This window comes from Dryas octopetala, chromosome 4 (genome assembly GCF_963921425.1).
Source record: "Dryas octopetala chromosome 4, drDryOcto1.1, whole genome shotgun sequence".
In the NCBI taxonomy this organism is placed as follows: domain Eukaryota; kingdom Viridiplantae; phylum Streptophyta; class Magnoliopsida; order Rosales; family Rosaceae; genus Dryas; species Dryas octopetala.
Genome location: NC_141369.1, coordinates 15661562 through 15686540, shown reverse-complemented (window position 1 = coordinate 15686540; position 24979 = coordinate 15661562). Strand labels below are relative to the sequence as shown.

The window sequence follows — 24979 nt, the reverse complement described above, 5'->3', positions numbered from 1 at the left end:
TACTACATAGTTAGGGATTGGGTTTCTCAATTTAAATGTTTGTTGAACTGACAAGATGTCAGACTGAAAAAGATTGAGGTTGAGAAATTGAAGGAAATGTGTACTGTATACACATTATATCACGCAATGAGAAATATAGATACTCATTACATGAAAATTTAATTTACTTAAAATTAAAAGAGTTCTGTGCCATGTACGTTATGGCATTTGATATAGCATATTAGTCTAACAAATTAAGTACAATATATAGCTAGAAATTGGTCTACTTTTTTTTTTTTTTTTGTTCATATGAAGTTTATGAAGAGAACACCATAAGAGTCGAACATTTATTGAAGATGTACGTGAGAGTAAGTGTAGTAGTGTACTACCACTTACAAAAACGAACATCACAAGAGTCGAACATATATTGTAGCTAGGTATGTGACTAGCTGGAGACGCTCTAGAGCAATAACCCACAAGTCCACAACCCTTTCACCTCTTAAAAGATTGGAGATTGAAGAATTTACCAACAATTGTTGTAGTGACGTGGCATCATTTACATGAGAGAAGAGAGGCTTCGGGCATTAAAATTTGAGACCCACCATTCTCTCATGTTAGTAATGCCACATTACTATAACAGTTGCATGCATGTAAGTTCTTAAAAGCTTGATATCTAGTTTAATATTCAAGGGAAAAAAAAATAGAGGAAAGAAAGAACAAACTCTCTCCCTATCTGCTTAATGGCTAAGTCTGCGTCCTAGCAACTGTTTGAGAAATTATTCTGTATAATCGATAAATTGTCACGTGATATAATTAATTTATGTGTCATAATATGAGTCGATGTTATTAATATTATACCCTACAAATATAAAACATAATGTCTAATAATACCCTTACATGTTAGATTAGTTACACCATATAACGGTATATTAATTATATCCAATAATTTTTCCAAGTGTTTAGCCCTTATTTAAATAGCAAAGAGGTTGTTTTCACTAAAGAATCCTTCTTAATTAATTATCAATCTACGATTGTGATTAAACGTGAAGCATGTCAATCTTGACCGGAGGGAAGTTCGAAAAGTGACATCTATCTAGCAAATTGCCTTGATTTCTTATTTTCACCTAACCTATTACCTAAAATCTTTGGCTTTATGAGAGTTTAGATTGATGACACCTTTCATTAATTATATATGAAAATTATAAAGTTGAAAAGTTGAAGCGACTTGCAAGTAACACATCTTCCCACAAGGCTCAGCACAAACAGACATCTTTGCCCGCAAGAAATATACAACAATATATAATATTCAGCTTTTCACACATCTACTTGGGATCGACATGAACTATTTTTTTGGGTGATAGACATGAACATTTTTGGAGTTAACAAAAATTTAATGGCCCAATTTTAATTAAACTACTTAGCATTGGCCACTTTGTCGGGCTCAAAGTTTTTGTTGAACTGGAGTGGTAATTGTAACCTTGGCTCTCTGAGTTCCTTCAACACAATAATGCATGCCCTTTAGTCATTGACGGGTCGTGGAGGCATAAATTAATGTTTTCTTTTTTTTTTCTTTGGAAGCATAAAAAGTAATTGATCCTATTAGACAACGGTTATACTTTTCGTGTCGCATATATGCAATTTTTCATAGTCAAAACAATAATTAGTATATATCATTAGTGATTGCACCATACACGTGACACGACTGTCCTATTGAAGAATCTCTCTAATATATACTAGAGAGAATTAAATAAATTTTGACACGTATATAAGTACGTACAATATCACTGCAAAAAATGTAACCATTGTATGATTAATATTTCTTATCTAAGGATAATTTTTTCTCTTATTGATTATATCTATCATATTATGTTGTCATACTATTCTCTCTCTCATATAAAAAAAATGTCAATGTGGATATCATAATAATATATTTAAATAAGAACTCGCAGTTAGTGGGCAGTCTAGTTGGAAGGGCTGTAGAGTTTGCCCCTCTATACTCAATTAAATTCGATTCCTCCTCCCCTAAATCTTAAAAAAAAAAAAAAAAACTCATTTAATCTATAATTCAAATTAATTGTCAGTTTAGAAAAATAGCATGAAGACTGTCTAGAAAGCTAGAGACTAGAGAGTATTTCCCAAATTTTGAAATCAAACAGATGAAAACTTAATATATTTTGTAAAAAAATAAATAAATCAAAGAATTTTGATTTTGAACCTATCATTAAATTGGTGTAAAACATTGCATGGGTTCTTATCAGCTCACTAATTTATTATTATGCAAAACTCAATCCTTGGAGATGCTAATAACTATTAGAGGGCTACTCGATCCCAGTTAATTAATCCATGTGTGATCTTTCATATACATACCTAATCCATCGATCTATGTCAAACAAATAACCAACGTTAACTTGTTAAGAACTTAAATTTAAGATTGAAGTTGATAGACAAGTCTTCTTGATTAGCTTTGATTCAACTTTTTACTACTTTTATACTTCCTAAACAAAACTTTTGATTTTTTATAATTACTGGGTTTGCCCAATAAAGTAACCACTCACTAGTTTTATGCATCTAAATAACCAATTATGTGCTGGACTTGGATTTTATTTTGGATTTTCACTCAAGAGTTTGAACCTTTTCTGTCCTTAAAAATTGTTGTGGTCATGCATGGTCATCGGCTTCATAGCAGGTCCTAGCTATAGCTGTCTGGTAAAGAAGGCCCTTTACGAAACCCTTAAAGATCAATAGTGCTACATTCTTTTTACTTATATTTGGGTGTGACTATGGATTATACAATCTTCAAAGTAGCCAATTACCAACCTAAAGTTGCTAGCTGCTCTTATAAAATTTGATAAAAACAAGGGAAAAGAGAAAAAGAAAAAGCACAAAAATTAAAAGGTGTTCATATTTTTTAAGGAGGGGCCAGCTCTCTACTAGCCTACTATATGTATTGGTTCACTTTAACATAGTGGAAGCACATCAGGCATGTGTTAGTGGAAGTGGGATCGACTAGTGAGGCTGTAAAAAGCCATTTGATGAGCTTTTAGTTTCTTTTATTTTTTTTAAATCAGGCAATGTAATGATGTTCCAAATTAACCCCAAACCCTTCAATTATTATTTTCGTAGAATAATGAATGTCCCAAAAATTAATGGTCCTGGTAAATTGGAGCATGCATGGCTTGCAAACTAAGATTCAAATGATTAGAACTTCAAATTTTCCAACTGATGAATTTAAAGTCAAATATATATCCCATAAACAAAATTATAAATTTACAAATTAATTATGAATTTGTATACAAATTATATAGAAAATTAGCATATCATGCATGCATGCATATATGGTAATTGTCAACTATTACTAGCTAGCCAGTATATATTGTTGTCATATATATATAATATTTTTAAAATTTTCCCATAAAATCAACAGTTCATGTGGAGTTTATATATTGCACGTTTTGTGCAGATCCAATGTTAGGTATAATATTATATGCAAGCATGCATGTTTTCATTTTCAAACTTTTAAGTGAGAAAATTATGAAGGAAAAATTAAATTTATTACTCAAAACGTACTTTCTCCCAAGGTTCCTGCAACCTTTGCTAGCTGTACGAACTGCAATCTATTGTACCTCTTGTTCTTCCCCAATTTTTAATCCCAATAATACCTGGAATCTCTTCCTAATTAAAGAAAAATGAATAAATAAAGAACAAAATCCATGACTAAGACTAAAGCTTTTGAATATTGGCTAGCTGTACGTAGTATACAAATCTAGCTCTCATCCCAATTCACACAAAATCCTCAAAATCCTTGTTAATTATTCCTTAAAAACATAGAAATTAAGGACTTGGAATAAAATTAAAGAAAGAAGTGCAGGTTTTTGTGGGTAACGAGAAAAACGTACAAGTTCTTAGGTGATGAACACAAAATAAGACAAAAAAGTTGATACAAGCTAGCTAGCTATATCTTTTATTGTTTATCAACATTCAACAACAATATTAAAACTCAAAATATTTATGGCAATAACTTGCCAAAAATTATAACATCATGATGATCAGCAATTGATCGATCGATCGTTCATTCATCCATTCTCTTCTGCTGCCACAAATTTTTGTAAAACCTGTCGATAAACTCCTCCGCCGCCTGGTCCACGCGGCGGTCCTCCTCCTCATTCGCCTCTCTCAGAGGGAACGGTGAGTCCGTTATCCTCAGCTGGCGGACCATGGGGCTCCGCCCGAACCCGGGAAGTATCGGGGACGCCGCAGCCACCACCTCATTGTTGTTCATCATCTCCAGCACCGCCTTGACGGCATTCACTGCCGCCACGTCATCCTCCTGAGTTGGCGGCGAGTGGGCGCATGTGAAGAAGTTGTGGTGGTTGCGGCGCTTGCCGGTGAGGTGGAAGGAGAAGGTGGGGGTGTTGCTGCAGCTGAACTCGTACTCGCGGTGGGTGGAGGCGGCGGGGCCGCCGTGGGTGTGGTGGTGGTGGTGGTGGAACATGAGGTTGGTGATGGCTTTGCTGGCGAGCTTGCCACGCTTCATCATCATGTTGAGGTCGAGGAGGAGCTTGCGCTTTGAGATGCCTTTTCTTAGCATGAAGAAAGCTACACGTACTATACTCCATATTTTCTTCGCCATTACATTTACCGGTAGATTGTGTTGTTCCATTTTCAAGGCTTTGGTTTTTTTTTTTTTTTTTTCTTTTGTAGAGAGAGAGAGAGAAAGAGAGAATTAGCTAGAGAGGTTTTGAGTACGAGTTCTAAAAGAAGAGGGGGAGGGGGTATTTAAAGGTGGATACGGATCGAGGTGGCCGGAAGGAGAGAGTAGGGTTTGTATTTCTTCTTCTTCTTTTTTTTTTTTTTAAATCTCAAAACTCAAAAGTAGGTTTGTATTTCAAATGTGCACTAGAATGACTAGTGGGTGCAAAGATATTTCGTGTTGCTTTTATTATATATATATATATATATACATATATGTATTAGATTGATTGGACCGTTAGATATAAAGAGTCATCTTTTCTTATAATCTAATTACAATTTAATATATATATATATTTACATGTGATTGATTTGTATAGAGAAATATATAGTTTGTTAATCATTATTTTTTTATGTAAATATAAAGACGTGTTAAAAAATATTACAATTAGAGTGGAGTAAAGTGCTTTAGCATTATAGCTAAAAACTTCCACTTTTAGTTTATGTTCTGATTTTGAGGAAAATGATCATGCACAATATCATATATGCGTAAATGTTAATAGAATGTGACAATATAATGAATATATAAAAATTGTATAATTGATGTATATAAAGTTGAATATCTGAAATTTATTTATTTATTATTTTTAGTTTATTAAGAAGGAAAGACAATCACACGTACTATTTTAGTTTTTAGTTTAAATATAGTGTTTACATCAAACTTAGGTTAAATTAGTTTATACATTTGTATTATATCTCATTAGTAGGTTAATATAAGTAAATTTAAAACTCTTGTTTTTTCTTTTTCTAAAAGAAACAAGTAGCCTCTCGTTAATCCAGCTCAAAGGTCCACTCATAGGCTTGAAAAACATTTAGCCCATAAACAGAGTCTAAGCCTCGAACAATAACCATCCTTATGGACCAATATGGTCTGCATGTGTTGTAGCATGTGTTGTAGCCTTGTTGGTTCCACTTTATTGTGAGAGAATGCCTCATAGCTAGGTATGCTTCATGAAATACTCTCTCCATTTTAGTGAACAAGCTAACCCTTTATCAAACTAGCTAGAGTATAAAATGGATCAAACTGGCACAAACTCATGCCACGAATAAAAATAGCTTGTCACAACATCAAATTTTTAAATAACATCACCATTTGATTAGACCAGATTGCTTAATTAATTTGAATTTGACTACTCCTATTTAGTCAATTGCATACAAATGATGAGAGAAAAAAATCTTGTATATGACTCCTATCGAATCTAACGTATTACATGCTAATCATGTGACTACTTATGTGATAGAATTCTACAAAAATTATATAAAACAATTGTATACAAAAATTTATCCACTAGAAGAACTCATTTTGTGCTGGAGACAGAAGTTTGGCACATAATGAGTTCATTTTGGCCCACTTACCCCGTGCTGGAGACAGGGTTATTTATCCACTGAAATGAGCTCATTTTGGCCCAAAACTTGTGACAATAGTCTTGCTTCATGGCCCAAAATTTACTCGTCCAGGCCCGACCCAAACTTGGAAGGAAACAAGATAATCTTTATGATCATATCCTATGAGGGCCCTTCCAATAAGGGATCCCTCATTTAGTGTTAAATGAGGGATCACCTTGCGGGGCCCACACGAGTCGTTTTGTGTTAATCCAAACCGTTCATTTTTTGCATCTCCATTGATAGATCATCCCTGCAAAATATCAACCAAATCGGAAATCGTTTATTCGTTCGATTAAGTGGTCAAAGTTTAGGTGTTTATAGAGGAATTTGTTGTTCGTCCATTTGTTTTAAACTTTGACCACTTAAACAAACGGCTAAACGATTTCCGATTTAGCTGATTTTTTGCAGAGATGATCTATCAATGAAGATGTAAAAAATAGACGGTTTGGATTAACACAAAACGACTCGGTTGGGCCACACAGGGTGATCCCCCATTTAACACTAAATGAGGGATCCCTTATTGGAAGGGCCCTGCATATCCTATATATTGTCATATTGTGTCCACCAAACGTCGGTCTACGTGCACCACCCTATAGTCTCAGTTTGAGGTTTATATGTGTTGAGAGGATGAACTCCCTTGCTTGTCTTGCCATTGTTTGTGATCTATCTCTTTAATCTGGGAAGAGGATCATCTTCTAATATTTGTGGTGTTTGATCTTATATTTATATTCAAAACAAAGTTGTTATCACATTTAAAAGTTAAGCATTTTAAGTTTAAGACGTAGTATTTAAAATTTATATAAAAAATAGTTATATAGAAAATTAAAACGACATAATTATAGACATAAACACAATTTATATATATCAACACTGAGAAAACAAAAGAGGATCAATATCTAAATCCTTTAATGTAAGCCTCGAATTATAAATCCAATAGTTATCATCTATCTTTAAGTTTTAATATTCATGCTATACGACTTTACCGACATATCTTAATCAACTTTCTTACAAGAAAACTGTGAAGTTACAAAGACTGATCCTTTGGTTAATAAGTTAGAAGTTTGTCGATCGATCATAGCAAAATCTCTCTCTCTCACACACACACACACGTACACACTCTCATGATATGATTGATTTAAGTACTGCTCGTGAAATTAGAGATATGTGGTTGTGGAAGAATGCCCATGTGAGGCAGTCCCTTTCTTTGATGGTTTCCTTTGAAAGCTGCTTGGTAGTAGAGTTTAATTAAGCTATATATGGAGCATTCATGAGTAGGCTCACCCGTGAATATGCAACATTGCAACTTGTAGCTTTTAATTTATATAGGGACGGGGACAAATAATTGTTGAAAGCAACACACAATGCTTTTCATTTTCAACAAACCAAGAAACATTAATTTCCTTCTTTTAGGATCAACGATATCAACATACAATTAATAAATTTGTTAGGCTATATATAATAAATGTGCTACAACATTTAGCATTCATGATACAATCTCTACATCACTACATGCATTGCATATGCTTAGTAACATTGATAGTAATGCTTTCCAACCTTCAAAATATTTTTTTTTTCCTAAAGAGTATTCTTTTTATGATCCAAGTTAAGAGTTGGTGATTCAATTGTACGTCTGTATTTTTTTTTTTATTTTTTTTTTGAGAGTACAGGAACTGAAGTTTGAGACATTTTCTAACAAAATAGAGAAAAATATCACTAATCCAATAACTAATTAACTTCATAATTTAGGCTTTTAGATTGATACTTCAATATCCATATTTGCATATAGCAATTGTATAGGATGAGCCACAACTTTCATATTATCCTCGAAAACACAAATAAATGAATATGCGACCTTTTCATGAAGCCAAAACCATCGTCCTCCTCATATAAAGAGCATAAAAAAAAAAAAGCTAAATAAAAAGTTCTTCAATTTTAGCTAGGCATTTATTTCAAACCTAAAAAAGCAAAACAGCTATTTATTGGTTAAAAAGCAAAACAGCTTTGCTTTCCTTTCAAAACTTTCTTGAAAAATCGAGCATGGTCACGAATATCCACGCTTGCATTGATAAGTGACTTATGAATTAACAAGATCCATAGAAATTCATATGGTCATAGACTTCACTAAGGGCAAAACTCAATACTATATATAGGCTAGCTGCTATTGACATATCCATATACTACCCAATTAATGTGACAATCATCAAAGTGATCTTAAACCAACTTGACTTTGATCAAACTCCTAGTTAGGGTTTTTCAATTGCACCATTTTTCAATATGGCACCCCATGGAGAGACCATTGCTAACTCTTACTCTAGGAGTAGTACCAACAACTTCGCTAAGTCCAAGCCACCAAGGCTCCCGTTCTCATCCGATACCCTTCAAAGAACGGTATCGGACATCTCATTCGAACTCAGCAGAGAATCCATTGACGATGTCAAAGCCCTGCCACCCATCTCCGAGGTCGAAGATGCAAAGTGTGAGTGCTGTGGCATGAGCGAGGAGTGCACCCCCGAGTACATAGACCGGGTGCGCAACAAGTTCTTGGGGAAGTGGATATGCGGGTTGTGTGCCGAGGCAGTGAAGGAGGAGGTGGAGAAAAATGGAGGGAACAAGGAAGAGGCCTTGAATGCACATATCAGTGCATGTGTTAGGTTTAACAAGTACAGTAGGGCTTATCCTGTTTTGTTCCAAGCTGAGGCCATGAGGGAGATGTTGAAGAAGAGCAAATTGGAAGGGAGAGGCGTGAGGGCCAAGTCCATTAGCCCCAGGGACAAAGCAGGGCCAAAGAAGGGTGCGATTGCAAGGAGTTCGAGTTGCATTGCTACAATTACTAGGGACATGAGTATGTGATCTCTTGGGGTGGCATGGTTATATATTTGTCAACCTCTCCCCTTGTATCAATTAATATATATGCTAATTAACTAGTATATATATATAGTTCTCCATCGATCTAAACCTTAAAATATGTTGTATGTACAACCGTAGTTTAGTACATAATTCTTCTCTCACATTCAACTCATCTCGTGCTAGATAGCCATTTGACCAGTACGTTTTGAGACTTGAGAGAGGAAAATTGTATACATACGGTTGTATATGAAAATTTCTTCGAAGCCTTCTTAAAGTCCTTCTAGGTACGTTTCTCTTCCAGTCTTCTTATATGTGCCGGTTATCTAAAGGACCAACCTTTTCCTTACAGGTTTTTTGGGTTAGTCCAAAGTTACTGTCTCCTAGCTGTATCCCTAGTGATTTTCTAGGGCTTTTTTCATGTCTAGGTGATTGACATCCCACCGTTCATGAGTCACCCTCTAGGATTTTCTTTTCAGCCATGCATGCTTATGTTAATTTGTTGAATCAGCACCAACCTGTCACCCTACGGGGTTTTTGGGGTTATAGTACTAATGATGCTCGTTAATTCACTGCCCTTTTCCCCTAGGGCGTTTCCTTTTCTTCTTTTTCTTTTTCCCTTTGGTTAATGTATCTATGTGTATCCTATGCTATTTGTGTATAAGAGGCTTTAGCTGTTAGTTTCTGTGAAGAGCTACCTACTATAACCTCAAGATCTTCCTATGTAATTTGCCATCGAGCAACAAGCATTGCAATCCTGTAATGTTAACATAAGTTCAGTTTTAAATAAGAATTTTGTGCTGCTATAGATTAGAATGTAGATCATTGGATTAATCTTTTTTGTTTGTTTCATTAATTTGTTCAACTTACATATGTTTTTAGTCTATGACATGAAAAGTTCAAATTTCTCTTTTGGTTTACTGAAATTATGCAATAATCAAACTCAAACTTAATATATTATCATTTTAGATTCAAATTTCTGTAAGGATCCCTCTACCCTAGCAGTACTCTTACAATCAACAATTCAGACTGCTCTTGAATCCAACGAAATCAATCAAATTAGTTCAGTACTTAAAACCTCACTCGCAACCAAATTAAAACGATTTTTTCTCTAACTAATCATAATTCATTCCACTATCACCAATTAACTTTCTTTTCTTAACTTTAATCCCAACCAATATTACCAAATTTGAAGAAACCTTGCCATGATGTTGTGTGTCTAAAATAGAACTTCATCCCTTCAAAGAGAGGAAAAATGTTGAAAAAGAAAAGTTGGATTCTATAGCAACTTTTATTCACGCCACATGTTGTTGGTTGGAGGATGAATCACATTGGTTAATCCCAATTCTTCCAGATTATTTGAATGTAAAACTGTTTCATTCATCTGTAATGCAAACTCCTATTCTAATAAAAAAAATTTGATAAACTACTAACATTTTGACAAGTTCTTAATTTCTTTCTTATTTCTATCGAAAGGATATTAAATAATTTAAATTAAGATGAAGTTATTTAAAGGATCCAAACCACTCGAAACAAATAAAAGCTGGAAAACGAAAAAGCATAGAAACAAGGCATTCATAGAGTGCAGCAACAACAGGCTAACACAATACATGAGTCTCAAATCTTAATAACCATCATTATCACAGCAAAAGAAGAAATGACACAGTATTAAACATAAAAGGGTTCCAAGTCCCCCTAATGGACCCTATTACCCCCTCCCTTCCTAGTCCGGGTGACCCGGTCCCGGTCCACATCAGACGAAAGACCAGTTTACAAATAGAAAACACATGCAGTGAGCCGTCTCCTCTTCATTCAACACCTTCCAAGCCACTGCTCTCTCATACGAGATTGGTCGCCCCATGCTGGAAAGACAGATGCCACCTTGAAGACAAGCAAAACCCTACACAATTAGAATAAAACAAATCAAAACAAAGTTTAGAACTCTATCGAATTAATAGTCCTTCGTAGGTAGTCTTTGCATGGAGTCCATCCATGATTATGCTGCTAAACTAGCTGTCCTTCAACATATTAGTTTGAAACCAAAAAAAAAAATTATAGAATTTGGAGAAGGTAAACTAGACCTGTTGCATTATTTGTGGGAACTCCGAGCAGAGAGTCTTTCGTCCATGGTCATCAAATATCTTTTCCAAAGTTATGTCTTGCAGTGCAACCAAGGTGGTCTCTAGCATGTCAAGCCCTGCCTGGTTGGCAAAGGTGAAAACTGGCAAAGCCTGCATAAATGGAGTTTAAGATTAACAGTGTGTCAGCTTGACTGTCTGCCGTCTCAATAGGAGGGAGGGAGAGGGAGAGGGAGAGAGGGAGAGAGAGAGAGTTGTATTGGGGTTTCTTTTAAGGGCTATCAAGTGTAATATGCTCACCTTCAAAGAGCAGCACATAATTGCATCTGAGTGATGCCACAAGGATTTGAGAATGGATTCACTCCCTTCATTGCAGGATTTGAGCAGCTCCACACCCAAATAGCACCTGCAATATCAATAGTACTTAAACAATTACCTGACACGTTCAGCAATAATTATCTAATCCCCCCCCCCCCCCCTTTTAAAAATAGTACAACACGAAAAAGAGTTACAACACCTGTAACTGTTGCATATCCAACGAGCAAGTGTTTGGGCTTCAGGAGTACCGAGTGGTGCCCGAAGACCTGCATGCGAACTTAAATTTGAAGGAGAGAGTGCCAATGCCACCCTCTGAACTGAAGATATGATGCTGCGAACATATTGTCGGGCCATGGATGCTACATGTTCTTGCATGTGACTCTCACATGCAAATTCAAATGCTATGGTCATCACAGATCTCACGCAACCATTATTTGCCGAAAATTCACTAGATGCTTTATTTCCAGTCGGCCCAATTTCTAGGGCAGAAGCAAGGTCCAAGGTGCGATTTGGACTAGAGGTTTCCTGTAACATTTTTCAGAGAACTAAGAAAACTTCCAATGAAGAGGTAGTGATGCATGGATTCTGACAGATTATACTGCTTTAAATATAGTTTAGAGGCTAACCTTCCCAGAGTCGAGAGGAATGATGCGAAAACCAGAAGGTAAAAGAGGTGCATCATCAGCAAAAGACGCATCGATTGGAGCAAAAATTAGTTCAGCACAGGAACCAACGGCACTCTCATCCATTCCACTGCATAGCTATTAAAAGAACAATATCAATTAGAAAAAAGAAAATTTAATAGAAACTGGATATTACTCTCTTAAATCACTTCTCTCCATCTTTTCCGTCTTTCTTAGTAATTTAACACTCATGCTCTCATGTCTTTCTCTTTCACTAAATAATTGATCACGGGATATTTTGAACGGAACCAAATATATTTTAGATTAAAAGAATAAAGGAAGGAAGCATAAATAATGCTGCAATACTCCGAATGTACAATAAAGGGGTAAGAGCTTCAGGTGTGTGAAAAGCCAATTATTTGGAAGGAAATCAATTTGGATTAAGAATTAGTTCTTGTTTGATGAGGCTTGGACAGTCCAAGTTAAGCCATGAAGCAAGTACGAAAACATCAACCCTAGACAAGCATTTTCATAAATAAGAACCATTATTAACATATTGAAAATTGATACTTACTTGCAAGAGAAACATCTCTCTAGGCATCATTGCATCTTCCGGAGAATGGCCAACACTTTCCAATTTAATGACTTCCAAGAACTAATAAGCACAAAAAAAAAAAATAGTAATAAAGGAATTATATAGGGATCTTTACTGTACTATAAAACATTATAAAATAGGACATTGTTCAGAGCTGTAAAAACATTATCCTCAACTTGCTTACCTCTTCATGCTCAATAGTGTGAGCCAGGGGGAGTATAACTTGACCACCAAAACTTCCAACTCGAGACCCTGCCAAGCTACAGGGGCCGACTTTAACAGCTGCAGCTGAGTAAGCATCAATATTGTTGTCTGCCCATTCTGACCTATGCTCCCGCAGGAACCTAAGAAGGATAGCAGGAGGCACATTCTGGGAAAAACAGTACAATCCAAACCAGGAACAAAAGAAAAAAATGTTAAACCAAATACCCTGTACAAGTTATAAGCAAGATAAGACAATCTGCAACACTGTAATCTGGAAAAGTTTCTAACTATCCTGTCCATGTTATAGAATTCCACACCAAGATTCAATAATAAGAAGGAAATGCAATAAAATAATGATGGGCACAAGGCAGACCACCAGACCAAATAATGATCTTCACCATTGTCTAAATCAAGACAGGCCATATAAAGACAAGTTTGCCTTGGGCGGATATTTTACCTTAACGAAAAATCATACATTGGTGCACGTGCCCACACACATACACATATTACAAATAAAGAGAACCAAAAAGCCTACATATTTAAATAATGCAAATAGCTGCATAGCATATCCTAGTTGCTAAGTATTTTAAAGTTAAACTCCAGTTGTTTGTCATGGGTCATTGGAATGAAAGATCGAAAGCATCCTGACCTGTAACAGCATAGATGCTTTAGCACATAAGACAGCATTACTGACAGCTGGAAATCCATTAGCAAAGGGAAGATTCAAACCCATCAGTTTGTCAGGAGATGAGTTTATGAGGATAGTAACATCATCCATGCCATCATTTCCCATCATAGACCACCCCTCATCAGTAAATCCATTAAGTGCCTCATTAAAACCCCTGGAAAAAAACATCCATGAGCATCCAAGTAGCAAAGAACCCTTCACTTACTGAGATATATTGAAACAACCACAATAATTTAACCTGCTAAGCCTCTGGCTCAGTGCTCGTAGTGCTGCAGGTCGTCTTCCCCAGCCTGTGACGTTGGATTGAGAAACTTCATGTGCTATCTGCCTCAGCTGGCGTAAAGCCTGAATGAAAATGAGAAAGACAAATGAAAAACTTGACTCTTCCCCCTTTGCATTTCATCATTTCATTTTTGTGGGACAAATTAGTAAACATATTGATGGTTATCATGTCTTAACCCTATCAACAATAATGTTACAAAATCTACCATCATATGGTAATCTTACCGCCATTGTCATCTTTTGAGCAAGAACAGCTGACGATTCATACAGTGGGCGCAAGACTTCTGGTACGCTACAAGGCTAGATGATGAAACAGATGTAAGAATTATAATTTTTTAACCAATGTAACACGACCAAAGTAAATGAAGAAGATTATCCAATTACAACTGACGAAGAACTTAATTACCTCCAAATCCATATGATCAACTATGTGTATAATTGAACCACCCCCTTCACAAGGTCGTATCAGGTATCCACTAGGCAGCATTTCTGCTCTAACAAAATGCTGCACTGGAGGCATGGTTGGACCATTTTGAGTGTTCTTCAGAGATCTCACACAAATCTGAGGATTATACATACAAGGTGAACAACTTGAGTTACACCGTAGGTGAAAATATATGCATGAGTGTTTAATTGTGTGCGGTGCAAGATATTAATAATGGTCAATCGACATGATAGCTATTTGGCAAGATGAACCATAATTAACAACTTTTGGGACTACATACCACAAGGCTGCCGTCCTCTAAAACAGAAGTATAGCGCAGCAGCCAGAAATCACAAGCAGGCGCCAAAGTTGTCGGCGCATAGAGCTATAGGAGTAAAATGAAGAAATTAATAAAAAGAATTGGTAAAAGAATGCTCCAATTTACATGACAATTATAATTAGAATCTACCTGCATGTAAAGGAGCTCAATGGTTCCACCGTTTGCTGTAGGCAGTACATTCAGAACATCTACAGCACGGCAATCACGCAACCACGAAGGCAGATCTTTGAGGATTTCTGCAACCTGAACAGAATAAAGTCATTAGTCTATCACACATTCTCTTATGCTCAAAGAAGAATAAAACAGAAGGAAAGAAACCATGTTCACTTACCCTTGTAGGCTCTAAACCCACCAGGCCGCAGGCGCGTGCTGCCACTCCAGTGCAACCATGAGAAATAGCAACGATTCCAATGGAATCCGGACCAGGCTGAGAACAACAGGAAGAGATGACAAGGAAGAAACATATTAAGAAGTCAGCAATTCCCTTGTAAAACAAAACATTAAAAAAAAAAATTGCGTTTTACTGTTTTCTCAGTAAACCGACATAAATTCATGGTAAATAGATGGCATTTAAATGCAACAAATGGGCTATATTTGGAATGATAATTAGTTTTTCCATTGTCTCATTGTTTGGCCATTCCCTACTCACTTATTGAATATGTATGATTAATTAAACAACTATATAAAAAATTTAAAGCCGTACCTTCATTCCAGGCATTTGGACCCACTCTACAGCAGTTCCAGTTGCCTTTGAAAGAAACTCTGCTAAAGTTTCTTCTGCAATGGACAAAAGTCTAGAAAACATACAAGGCACGAACCCATAAGCCACAAAACACACACAACAAGAAGGGTGTCACAAAGAACGATGACTGAAAAGGACACAAAAACTATATTCCCACTAACCCAGCAGGACTAGCATCCCTTGGCGGATGCTGAGGTGTCAAATGGTGTTGACCACTCGTCACCACTGATTCACAACTCGTGTCTTTGGTTGCAAGCGTTGTCTGTGAGAAAACAACCTCTTATGTCAGTTTCCAGATCATTAAGAACTTACAAAAATACATACAACAATCACAAACATTCAGGTATTACATCAATTGCTCATAAATTGTCCAATAAAAAATATAATCTTGGAATTTGATAGTGGGTAGTGTTTCTAGCTAATCTAAGATTCCAAAGTATCCGTATTTTCCTACCAACAAACAAAAGAGAGAAATTGCTAGAAAAGGGTTAAAATTCTGACCCCCTGGGTATGCTGGCGGAAGTAACCATTTTCATACACCAGGTGTGACACCTGCTTCTGCAACCTATCATTCTCCTCCATTAAAAGCTTATTCATAGCCGTGAGCTTTCTGTTGACAGCTTGCAGGCGTGAGGCCTCTTTCCTCTGCTTCTCTCTACATCTGGACAAACAGAGCAGAACAGACAATGCAGTGTTATTAAATCAGTTGATCAGGAAATGAAATAAATGCAATGTAATTAAGATTTTCAATTACCAACTTGGCATTGATAAGGAAAGTTTGCCTCATGCAACCGAATTTAATGCAATTAAAGGTCATATATCCACTCATTTTCCAATTCGATTTTCTCCCAAACCAAACTATATTTTATAAGAAAAAGTTAAACCAATAAATATATATTTCTAACTGATGAATATTCATCAAAACGAATTCATATACTTGAATTGTGCTGAAACAATCGGAGCTTTTCAAGATACAAATCATAAATTTCAATTTTTTCACCCTTACCTTCTCTGAAGAACCAACGAAATAGAGTATAAAACCTTGAAGTAAAAAGAAAAAAGCATGGCTATGGAACCAAGAGTACCAACCATACCTTCTATTCTGGAACCAAACCTTGATTTGTTTAGGCTCAATGTTAGATAGAATTGGGCATTCCCTTATAAGCTGTTGGCGCCGAATGGAACTGGGCTTGGGGCATTCATGATAGAGCCTCTCAAGGGCCTCAACCTGCTCAGGTGTGTACCTCACATACTTGCCATTATCCATTCCTGGTTTACCATCCTTGCAGGACATAGCCATTTCCAATATTCAGCTCAAAAACCCTTTGCACCCACAAAAAAATACACCAAACCCAGTTGGCTTCTCTTGCTCTAACAGAACCTCAAGCACTTTGCAGAGCTTCAGAGCACCAAAACAACCCAAAATGGCAACTGGGTCTGCACCAAATGTGTTAAAGTTGCAGAACTTGTGCCTAATATTCAAAATGAAACTTTGAGCTGCAAAATGCGAGGATTGAGATAAACCAACAAGGGACAGCAGTGTCCTTGACTGGAACGGAGTTGTCCTCGTTTTCTCTAAACCCAGAGACAGCACCAAACACAAAGAAGCTATACAAATCTTTCGAGATCAGCGCACAGGACCGATCCGATTCTCAAAACCAACACCAAAAACGTTTGCGAGGGAACGAGTTACTACTGAGTGACCTCAGTCAGTGAAACTACGCTTCAGAGCCAGCTAGGAGGAAGCGATCTCTCTACTACGACCTTAGGACCAGAGGAAACGGCACCGTTTCACCGATCTTGATGGCTCCCATGTCCAATCTCCGAGACATCTCATATGGGTTTTGTGGGTCGGCGCAGCATGTTTGAGGTGTGTGTGATTTGGTTATGGAAGCTGAAAGTGAGAGACAGACTTCGGTTGGAGGAAGAAAGAGGAAAGCAGAGGTTTTTTATGCTTTGCTTTGGTTTTGGTTTTTGGTTATGGTTTTTGGTTTGCTTTTGTTGTTGTGGTTTTTACTTTGGGATTCATACGGTTTTGTTGCTGATGCTGTGGTTGCTCTTGTTGCTATTCTAGTTGTTGTTGTATTCCATTGGTTCGTCACTTTCGGCTCCACAGAGAGAGAGAGAGAGAGAGAGAGAGAGAGAGGGTCTTCTTCGCTCGCTACACTAGTACACACTGTGTAGGGAAATAGAGCAAAAACTTTTACCTTTGAATATTTTTTTCGTTTTTCTTTCATATTTCAAAAGTTACTGAAATGCCCTTGAGCATGTTTGGAATGACAGTCCAACTGAATTGGCATGATTACCCTTCCTTCAATGCCTTTGAGTTTAAAGACTTTAAACCAAAAGAGAAAAAAATGAAAGGTTAAATTATATTATTTTTAGTCTTTGTACTTTCAATTTTGTTAATTTTTATCTTGCACTGCTCAACTCATTGCAATTCAAGATACATTAGCATTTTTATCTATTAAGTCGTCAAATTTGTTCAATTTTAATCTTATATTTTACAAATTTTTATGACTTTTATCATGTACTTTACAAATTATTAATAATTTACGAACTAATTTAATGACTTAATTGATGAAATTGTTACATATCATTGAATGGAAATGGTTTGTTAAATACAAAATCAAAATCAACAAAAACGAAAAAAAAACTTGGCCTAAACCACAAGGACCACAAATGAAATTTGGCCAAAATGAAAAATAAATTTATACTACGGATGTATACAAGAATTTGAAATTGAGATTCATAACTCTCATATTTAACCCTAATTATTATTTTTTACTAATCTAACCCTAATATTATTTGAGTACGAGTTCATCAACTAGTTTTAGTTTATGACATGGTATTCAATTGTTGGTCTATCATAACAAGCAAAACATGTATTAACTAATCAATATAATTTTGTCCAATATACTATGTTAGCAAATTGCAAATTTAGATAGAATGATATCTGAATATACCATTCTGATTTATGATGGATAAATTTAACAACCATTAATGGTGATGGGTTGGGGGCAATTCGGTCAAAGCACATATTTGGAGATGCGAAGTCCAAAATAGGGAAAGGCAAAAGGCCAAAGGAGCAGAGGGGCATTGAAGGAAGATAATGCGCGCATCAGAAAAATGAGAAGCTTTTGAAATACTAAAGGCATGGGGGACTGGGGGGAGAGGCAGAGGACACCATCATGAGGTTTTTGCATGCGTCTCGATTTCAAAGCTACAACACCAAAAAGAAAAAAAAAATTGATAAATAATAATTAATTACCCATGTCAAATATATTATATTTTTCAGACTTATTGTTACTTTATTTTTTAAAATTAATTAGGAAAATAGGAATAGGTAGGCTACGTCATGATCACAGATTCATAGACTTGGATTGGTGCAGGCACAATATACTCTCTAGGCATATATGTGTGTATATGTACTTTGACATGACCTTGACATGACATGTGACATGAGAAAAATATTGGCAATGGGGAGATGGATGGGATGGTGGTTGTGTGATGTAATGCGTTTTGTAGGGACAATTAGGGGTTAACAGAGAGCAGAGCAGAGCAGGCCTGCCTTATCTAAAAGGGCTTTTGGATGTGTCTGTCAGTGAGGGAACGGGGAGGTTAGAATCAGTCACAAGATGGTAGCTTGGATGCTATTGCCAGCTCTTAGTAATTTATGGACTCAAATTTTCTTCATAACAATGGTGTGGTGGGATTTATTGATTGTATCAATGGTTGATTGCTGAAGGATTGTGTGTGTTATATAGTTTATACTTAGGAAAATAATGCAAAAATAGAATTTGTATATGATATGTACTACAAATATATTCTTTATGTGTCAACTAATTTGATATATTACGTTATCAATTTATGTCCTTAATAGAATATCATTACGTGGGTGTCTTTATATAGCACAATTATTCTTAAGTAAAAGCACATAAAATTTATAAAAAAAAAAGACATAATGTTCCTAATTTGGCTCGAATGAAGTTTAGTTATGCAATTGAAACCTATTTAGTTGATTGGAATGTGTTTTGGTTGTTAAACTACGGAATGATCCCTAAAGAGAAAAAAAAAATGATTTGCCTTCACAAACAAAACTCATACAAACTCAAATTAAGGGGTTTCAACTTCGCCCACAAATTTGTAAAAGAGAATAAAGAAAGAAAGAAAACAAACTCGTAAAAGGGATTATGCTTTTGTTTTTCCTGAGGACATGAGATGGCTTTTTTGTGCATGTCTGCGCAAACGTGTGTGTAAGACAAAAGATAATAGAACGAGTAACCTCATTTCCAATTGTATTATTGCACTCCTCATGAAGAGTGCAAATAATACAGTCTGTAAGAATGCTTTCTGCATGAGTGCTTTCTCAGAGAGTGCAGATATCGTTTTTTCTAAACCATTATGAAGAAGTACATTTCTATTTCATAGCTGGTATTAGGTTGCTTCTCAAAAGTGTTATGAAAATCCAAATGATTAAAAACATTTTGTGTGATGTTTGCTTGCAATAGACAAAAATATTTGTAGGTATTGAATCAATATTGCTGAATGTTTCCTACTAAAGCACATGATATGTGTTTTTCTCGGTTTTTTATTTGGTTGGACCATCCAAAGTTTGAACACTTCGTGTTGGTGATAGATTCACCCACTTGAATTTGATAGTTGATATTTAACTTATGCGTGCTCACATTTTTTGTCCTTAATAGTAGCAAAGCAAAATCTTTGTTGGAAAAATAAAGTTGAACATGTATGATTTGATCTAATTGTTGTAGTTTGAGTGACATGGAGAATGGTAGTAAAGGTTTAGGTTATAAATGAGAAAAAATAGAACAATGGACAATGACATGCAACAAATAAGTAAGACATTATGTCCTTAATAGAATACCATTATGTGGGTGTCTTTATATAGTACAATTCTTAAGTAAGAGCACACAAATTTTACAAAATAAAGATATGTTGTTCCTAATTTGGCTCGAATGGAGTTTGGTTATGCAATTGAAGCCTAATAGTTGATTGGAATGTGTTTTGGTTGTTAAACTACGGAATGATCCTTGAAGAGAAAAAAAAAATACGGTTTACTTCACAAACAAAACTTATACGAACTCAAATCAAGGGGTTTCAACTTTTCGCCCACAAATTTGTAAAAGGGAATAAAGAAAGAAAGAAAACAAACTCGCAAAAGAGATTATGCTTTTGTTTTTCCTGAGGAAATGAGATGGCCCTTTTGTGCATGCGTGTACACGCTTGTGTATAAGACAAAGGATAATAGAATGAGTAATCTTATTTCCATTTGTATTATTGCACTCCTCAGGGAGAGTGCAAATAATACTGCATGTGAGGACGCTTTCTGCATGAGTGCTTTCTCAGAGAGTGCAGATATCGTTTCTTCTATCGAAAATGTTAAACCTTTATGTAGAAGTATGTTTATGTTTCATAGCTGGTATTAGGTTGCTTCTCAAAAGTGTTATGAAAATCCAAATGATTAAAAACGTTTTTTGTGATGTTTGCTTGCAATAGACAAAAATATTTGTAGGTATTGAAACAATATTGTTGATTGTTTCCTACTAAAGCACATGATACGTGTTTTTCTCGGTTTTTGATTTGGCTGGTCGACCATCCAAATCTGAACACTTTGTGTTGGTGATAGATTCCACCCACATGAATTTGATAATTGATATTTAACTTATGCATGCTCACATTTCTTGTCCTTAATAGAGGCAAAGTAAAATCTTTGTTGAAAAAAAAAAAAAGTTGAACATGTATGGTTGGATCTAACTGTTGTAGCTTGAGTGACATAGAGAATGGTAGTAAAGGTTTAGGTTATAAATATGAGAAAAAATAGAAAAATGGAGAATGATATGCAACGAATAAGTAAGACGTTATGTCCTTAATAGAATACCATTATGTTGGCGTCTTTATATAGTACAATTCATAAGTAAAAGCACACAAAATTTTACAAAATAACGACATGTTGTTTCTAATTTGGCTCGAATAGAGTTTGGTTTTGCAATTGAAACCTATTTAGTTAATTGGAAGGTGTTTTGGTTGTTAAACTACGGAATAATCCCCAAAGAGAAAAAAAAATACGATTTGACTTCACAAACAAAACTCATACGAACTCAAATCAAGAGGTTTCAACTTCGCCCACAAATTTGTAAAAGAGAATAAAGAAAGAAATAAAATAAACTTGCAAAAGAGATTATGCTTTTGTTTATCCTGAGGAAATGAGGTGGCCCTTTTGTGCATGTGTGTGCACGCGTGTGTATAAGACAAAGGATAATATAATGAGTAACCTCATTTCCATTTGTATTATTGCACTCCTCAAGGAGAGTGCAAATAATACTGCCTGTACGAACACTTTATGTAGGAGTGCTTTCTCAGAGAGTGTAGATATCGTTTCTCTTATCGAAATGTTAAACCATTATGTAGAAGTATGTTTCATAGCTGGTATTAGGTTGCTTCTCAGAAGTGTTCTGAAAATTCAAATGATTAAAAACGATTTTTGTGATGTTTGTTTGCAATGATATTTGTTGGTATTGAATCAGTATTGTTGAGTGTTTCCTACTAAAGCACATGATACGTGTTTTTTTAGGTTTTTGATTTGGCTGGACCATCCAAAGTCTGAACACTTTGTGTTGGTGATAGATTCCACCCACATGAATTAGATAGTTGCTATTTTAACTTATGCATGCTCACATTTCTTGTCCTTAATAAATGCAAAGCAAAATCTTTGTTGGAAAAATAAAGTTGAACATGTATGGTTGGGTCTAACTGTTGTAGCTCAAGTGACATGGAGAATGATAGTAAAGGTTTAGGTTATAAATATGAGAAAAATAGAAAATGGAGAATGACATGCAACAAATAAGTAAGACATTATGTCCTTAATAGAATACTATTATGTGGGTGTCTTTATATAGTACAATTCTTAAGTAAAAACACACAAAATTTTACATAATAAAGACATGATGTTTTTAATTTGGCTCAAATGGAGTTTGGTTATGCAATTGAAGCCTATTTAGTTCATTGTTAAAATATGGAATGATCCATAAAGAGAAAAAAAATGGTTTGACTTCATAAACAAAATTGATACAAACTCAAGTCAAGGGGTTTCAGCTTCGCCCACAAATTTGTAAAAGAGGAAAAAGAAAGAAAGCAAACAAACTCACGAAAGAGATTATGCTTTTGTTTCTCCTGAGGAAATGATATGGGCCTTTTGTGCATGGGTGTGCACGCGTGTGTATAAAATAATGGATAATATGATGAGTAACATCATTTCCATTTGTATTATTGCACTCCTCAAGGAGTGTGCAAATAATACTGCTTGTAAGAACGTTTTATGCAGAAGTGCTTTCTCAAAGAGTGCATATATCGTTTCACCTATCGAATATATTAAACCATTATATAAAAGTATGTTTTATAGCTGGTATTAGTGTGCTTCTCAAAAGTGTTCTGAAAATCCAAATGATTAAAAACGGTTTTTGTGATGTTTGCTTGCAATAGACAAAAATATTTGTAGGTATTGAATCAATATTGTTGAGTGTTTCCTACTAAAGCACATGATATGTGTTTTTTTAGGTTTTTGATTTGGTTGGACCATCCAAAGTTTGAACATTTTGTGTTGGTGATAGATTCCACCTACATGAATTTGATAGTTGATATTTAACTTATACATGCTCACATTTCTTGTCCTTAATAAAGGCAAAGCAAAATCTTTGTTGGAAAAATAAAGTTGAACATGTATGGTTGGGTTTAACCGTTGTAGCTTGAGTGACATGTTGAATGGTCAGTAAAGGTTTAGGTTATAAATATGAGAAAAAATAGAAAAATGGAGAATGACATGCAACAAATAAGAAAGCAATGTCTTGAATGCCTCACATCCCCTTATATTTATAGTTATGTCACAATTCTTAGGGCTTGTGTCATCACTCTTTTAGGCGTGGATGATTGAAGATCTAAACATCTCATTTTCGATCAAAATAGGAAAATTGTGGGAACTCATCTAAAGCATCTCTTTTATACTTATAAGGCGTCACACAATATCTTATACATTCTCGAAGTATAAATTGTATTTTCTAAACAAAAATTCTATTTCTTTTTTCTTTTTAATATAGGGAGGAGGAAATCAAATTTGGGACCTCACCAACATTGTGGAGAGAAATACAACTAGAGCAAAAGTAGGGATGTAAACTGGGCTGGTCTGGGTTGGCTCAAGCCTAAAATTTCGTGTTCGGGCTTAAGTTGGACTGAGCCCATCTTGGTTTTTTAAAAAAAGCTTGCCGGGTTGGGCTTTTGTAATAATAATAATAAATAATAATTTTTATTGGCTTTTGTAATATCGGGTTAAAAAATAATTCTTCTTGACGTTTACAATATGGCAAAAGAATGTTATAAATATAAATAATTGAATTTTTGGATGGACTTCGGGCTTTAGATTTCAAGTTGGTCTCCGGATCGGGTTTGTTAAAAAATTCTTAGACCCAATGCCCGCCCAAATTATTTTAGGTATGTATAGCTTGGACTTTATCGGGTTTGAGCCGAGTTCAGGTCAAATTTTTTTTAGGTCGAATAATTGAGATTTGGGGTTTTAGGTTATTTTTACACTCCTAACCACAAGCTAGTTAGGCCTCGTTTGAAATTGCGATGGATGACCCAAAAGATGCTGCAGATGACAATTCTCAATCACCTACAGCAGTTTTGGTGTTTGGTAAAAAAATTAAAAACTTTTTTTTTTCTCACAATTCTCAAGTCCCCACAGCAAAAACAGGAAGCATGTTTCTAGGTACTTTTGAAAACTGCAATGACTCACAGCAACAATGAATAATTTATTTTACCCATAATACCTTCATTGATTTCTATAATTTTTATTTTTTTATTTTAAATTAAAAAATATGTTCATACTAGTTATATTTTATTTTTACCAAACAAATAAGTGAAAGGCACTTTTAGCATCATATCCATTTTCGTAATTATACACAGTCATACATTAACATTTACCAAATACTTTGATACTATTTTTTGCACTCACAGCATTTTTTAAAATATAGTTTATCAAACACTCAACTGCTTTATTTTACAGCTGACTTTACTTGACAGCTGTTTTACTTGACAACTATTTTTCCTCACAGCAATATCAAACTGACCCATAGTCTAATTTTATAATTATCATAAGATTAATTAAGAATTTTTATTTATTAATCAATTATGGTCAATGAGATTTGAATTCAAGAGTTACTTCCAACAAAGGATAGATTAGGTATTATGTACTAGATTAAATGACCATTAACATATTGGTCAAAAAAAAAAAAGACCATTAACATAAGATTTTTCTTTTTGAAAGGAGCATAAGATTAATTAAAAGTTAACTGTTATTTATCATATCCCTTAGAAAAAGGAGTCAACTGTTATTTATCATATTAGAGTTACCATCACAAATTCACAATGTGATGGATCATTTCATGAAGCAATCTAGTAAGGTGTGGAAAAAGAAAGCCATGACTCTAATTTGGAAGGAACATATATATGTTGATCAGAAACTTCTGTATACCTATTTTATGCACCATGATGATCTACAATCTAGAACTATAAGCAATGGATACACAATCCCAGTAATAAATTTGATATTGTTTTGCAGTCATTATTATATCTACAGATTTGCAAAGATAAAGTATAATTTATTTCCAGACCCACCACAACTGGGTGAGCATTCAATTGAGGGGACGAGATGCAA

General features: G+C 35.1%; 3 protein-coding genes across 3 annotated transcripts; 1 reads left to right on the top strand and 2 right to left on the bottom strand.

Annotated features, from left to right (window-relative positions):
- Positions 1 to 3903: 3903 nt before the first annotated feature.
- Positions 3904 to 4696, bottom strand: LOC147287294 (Avr9/Cf-9 rapidly elicited protein). The gene has a single exon (XM_086242306.1). It carries the CDS (start codon positions 4637 to 4639, stop codon positions 4049 to 4051), a length of 591 nt encoding a protein of 196 aa, XP_086098432.1. The 5' UTR covers positions 4640 to 4696; the 3' UTR covers positions 3904 to 4048.
- A 3607-nt stretch (positions 4697 to 8303) lies between these two features.
- On the top strand, positions 8304 to 9778 carry LOC147287293 (uncharacterized). The gene has a single exon (XM_086241614.1). It carries the CDS (start codon positions 8389 to 8391, stop codon positions 8962 to 8964), a length of 576 nt encoding a protein of 191 aa, XP_086097740.1. The 5' UTR covers positions 8304 to 8388; the 3' UTR covers positions 8965 to 9778.
- Positions 9779 to 10557: 779 nt separating this feature from the next.
- On the bottom strand, positions 10558 to 17351 carry LOC147287292 (homeobox-leucine zipper protein ATHB-15). Its single transcript, XM_086238971.1, has 18 exons — positions 16347 to 17351; positions 15754 to 15913; positions 15414 to 15514; positions 15214 to 15304; positions 14842 to 14937; positions 14640 to 14753; positions 14472 to 14555; positions 14153 to 14308; positions 13972 to 14046; positions 13703 to 13809; positions 13426 to 13618; positions 12757 to 12942; positions 12552 to 12632; positions 11981 to 12115; positions 11554 to 11879; positions 11337 to 11442; positions 11040 to 11189; positions 10558 to 10858 (listed from the first exon to the last, which is right to left on the bottom strand). Exons 1-18 carry the CDS (start codon positions 16550 to 16552, stop codon positions 10712 to 10714), a joined length of 2514 nt encoding a protein of 837 aa, XP_086095097.1. The 5' UTR covers positions 16553 to 17351; the 3' UTR covers positions 10558 to 10711.
- Between the last annotated feature and the right edge of the window lie 7628 nt (positions 17352 to 24979).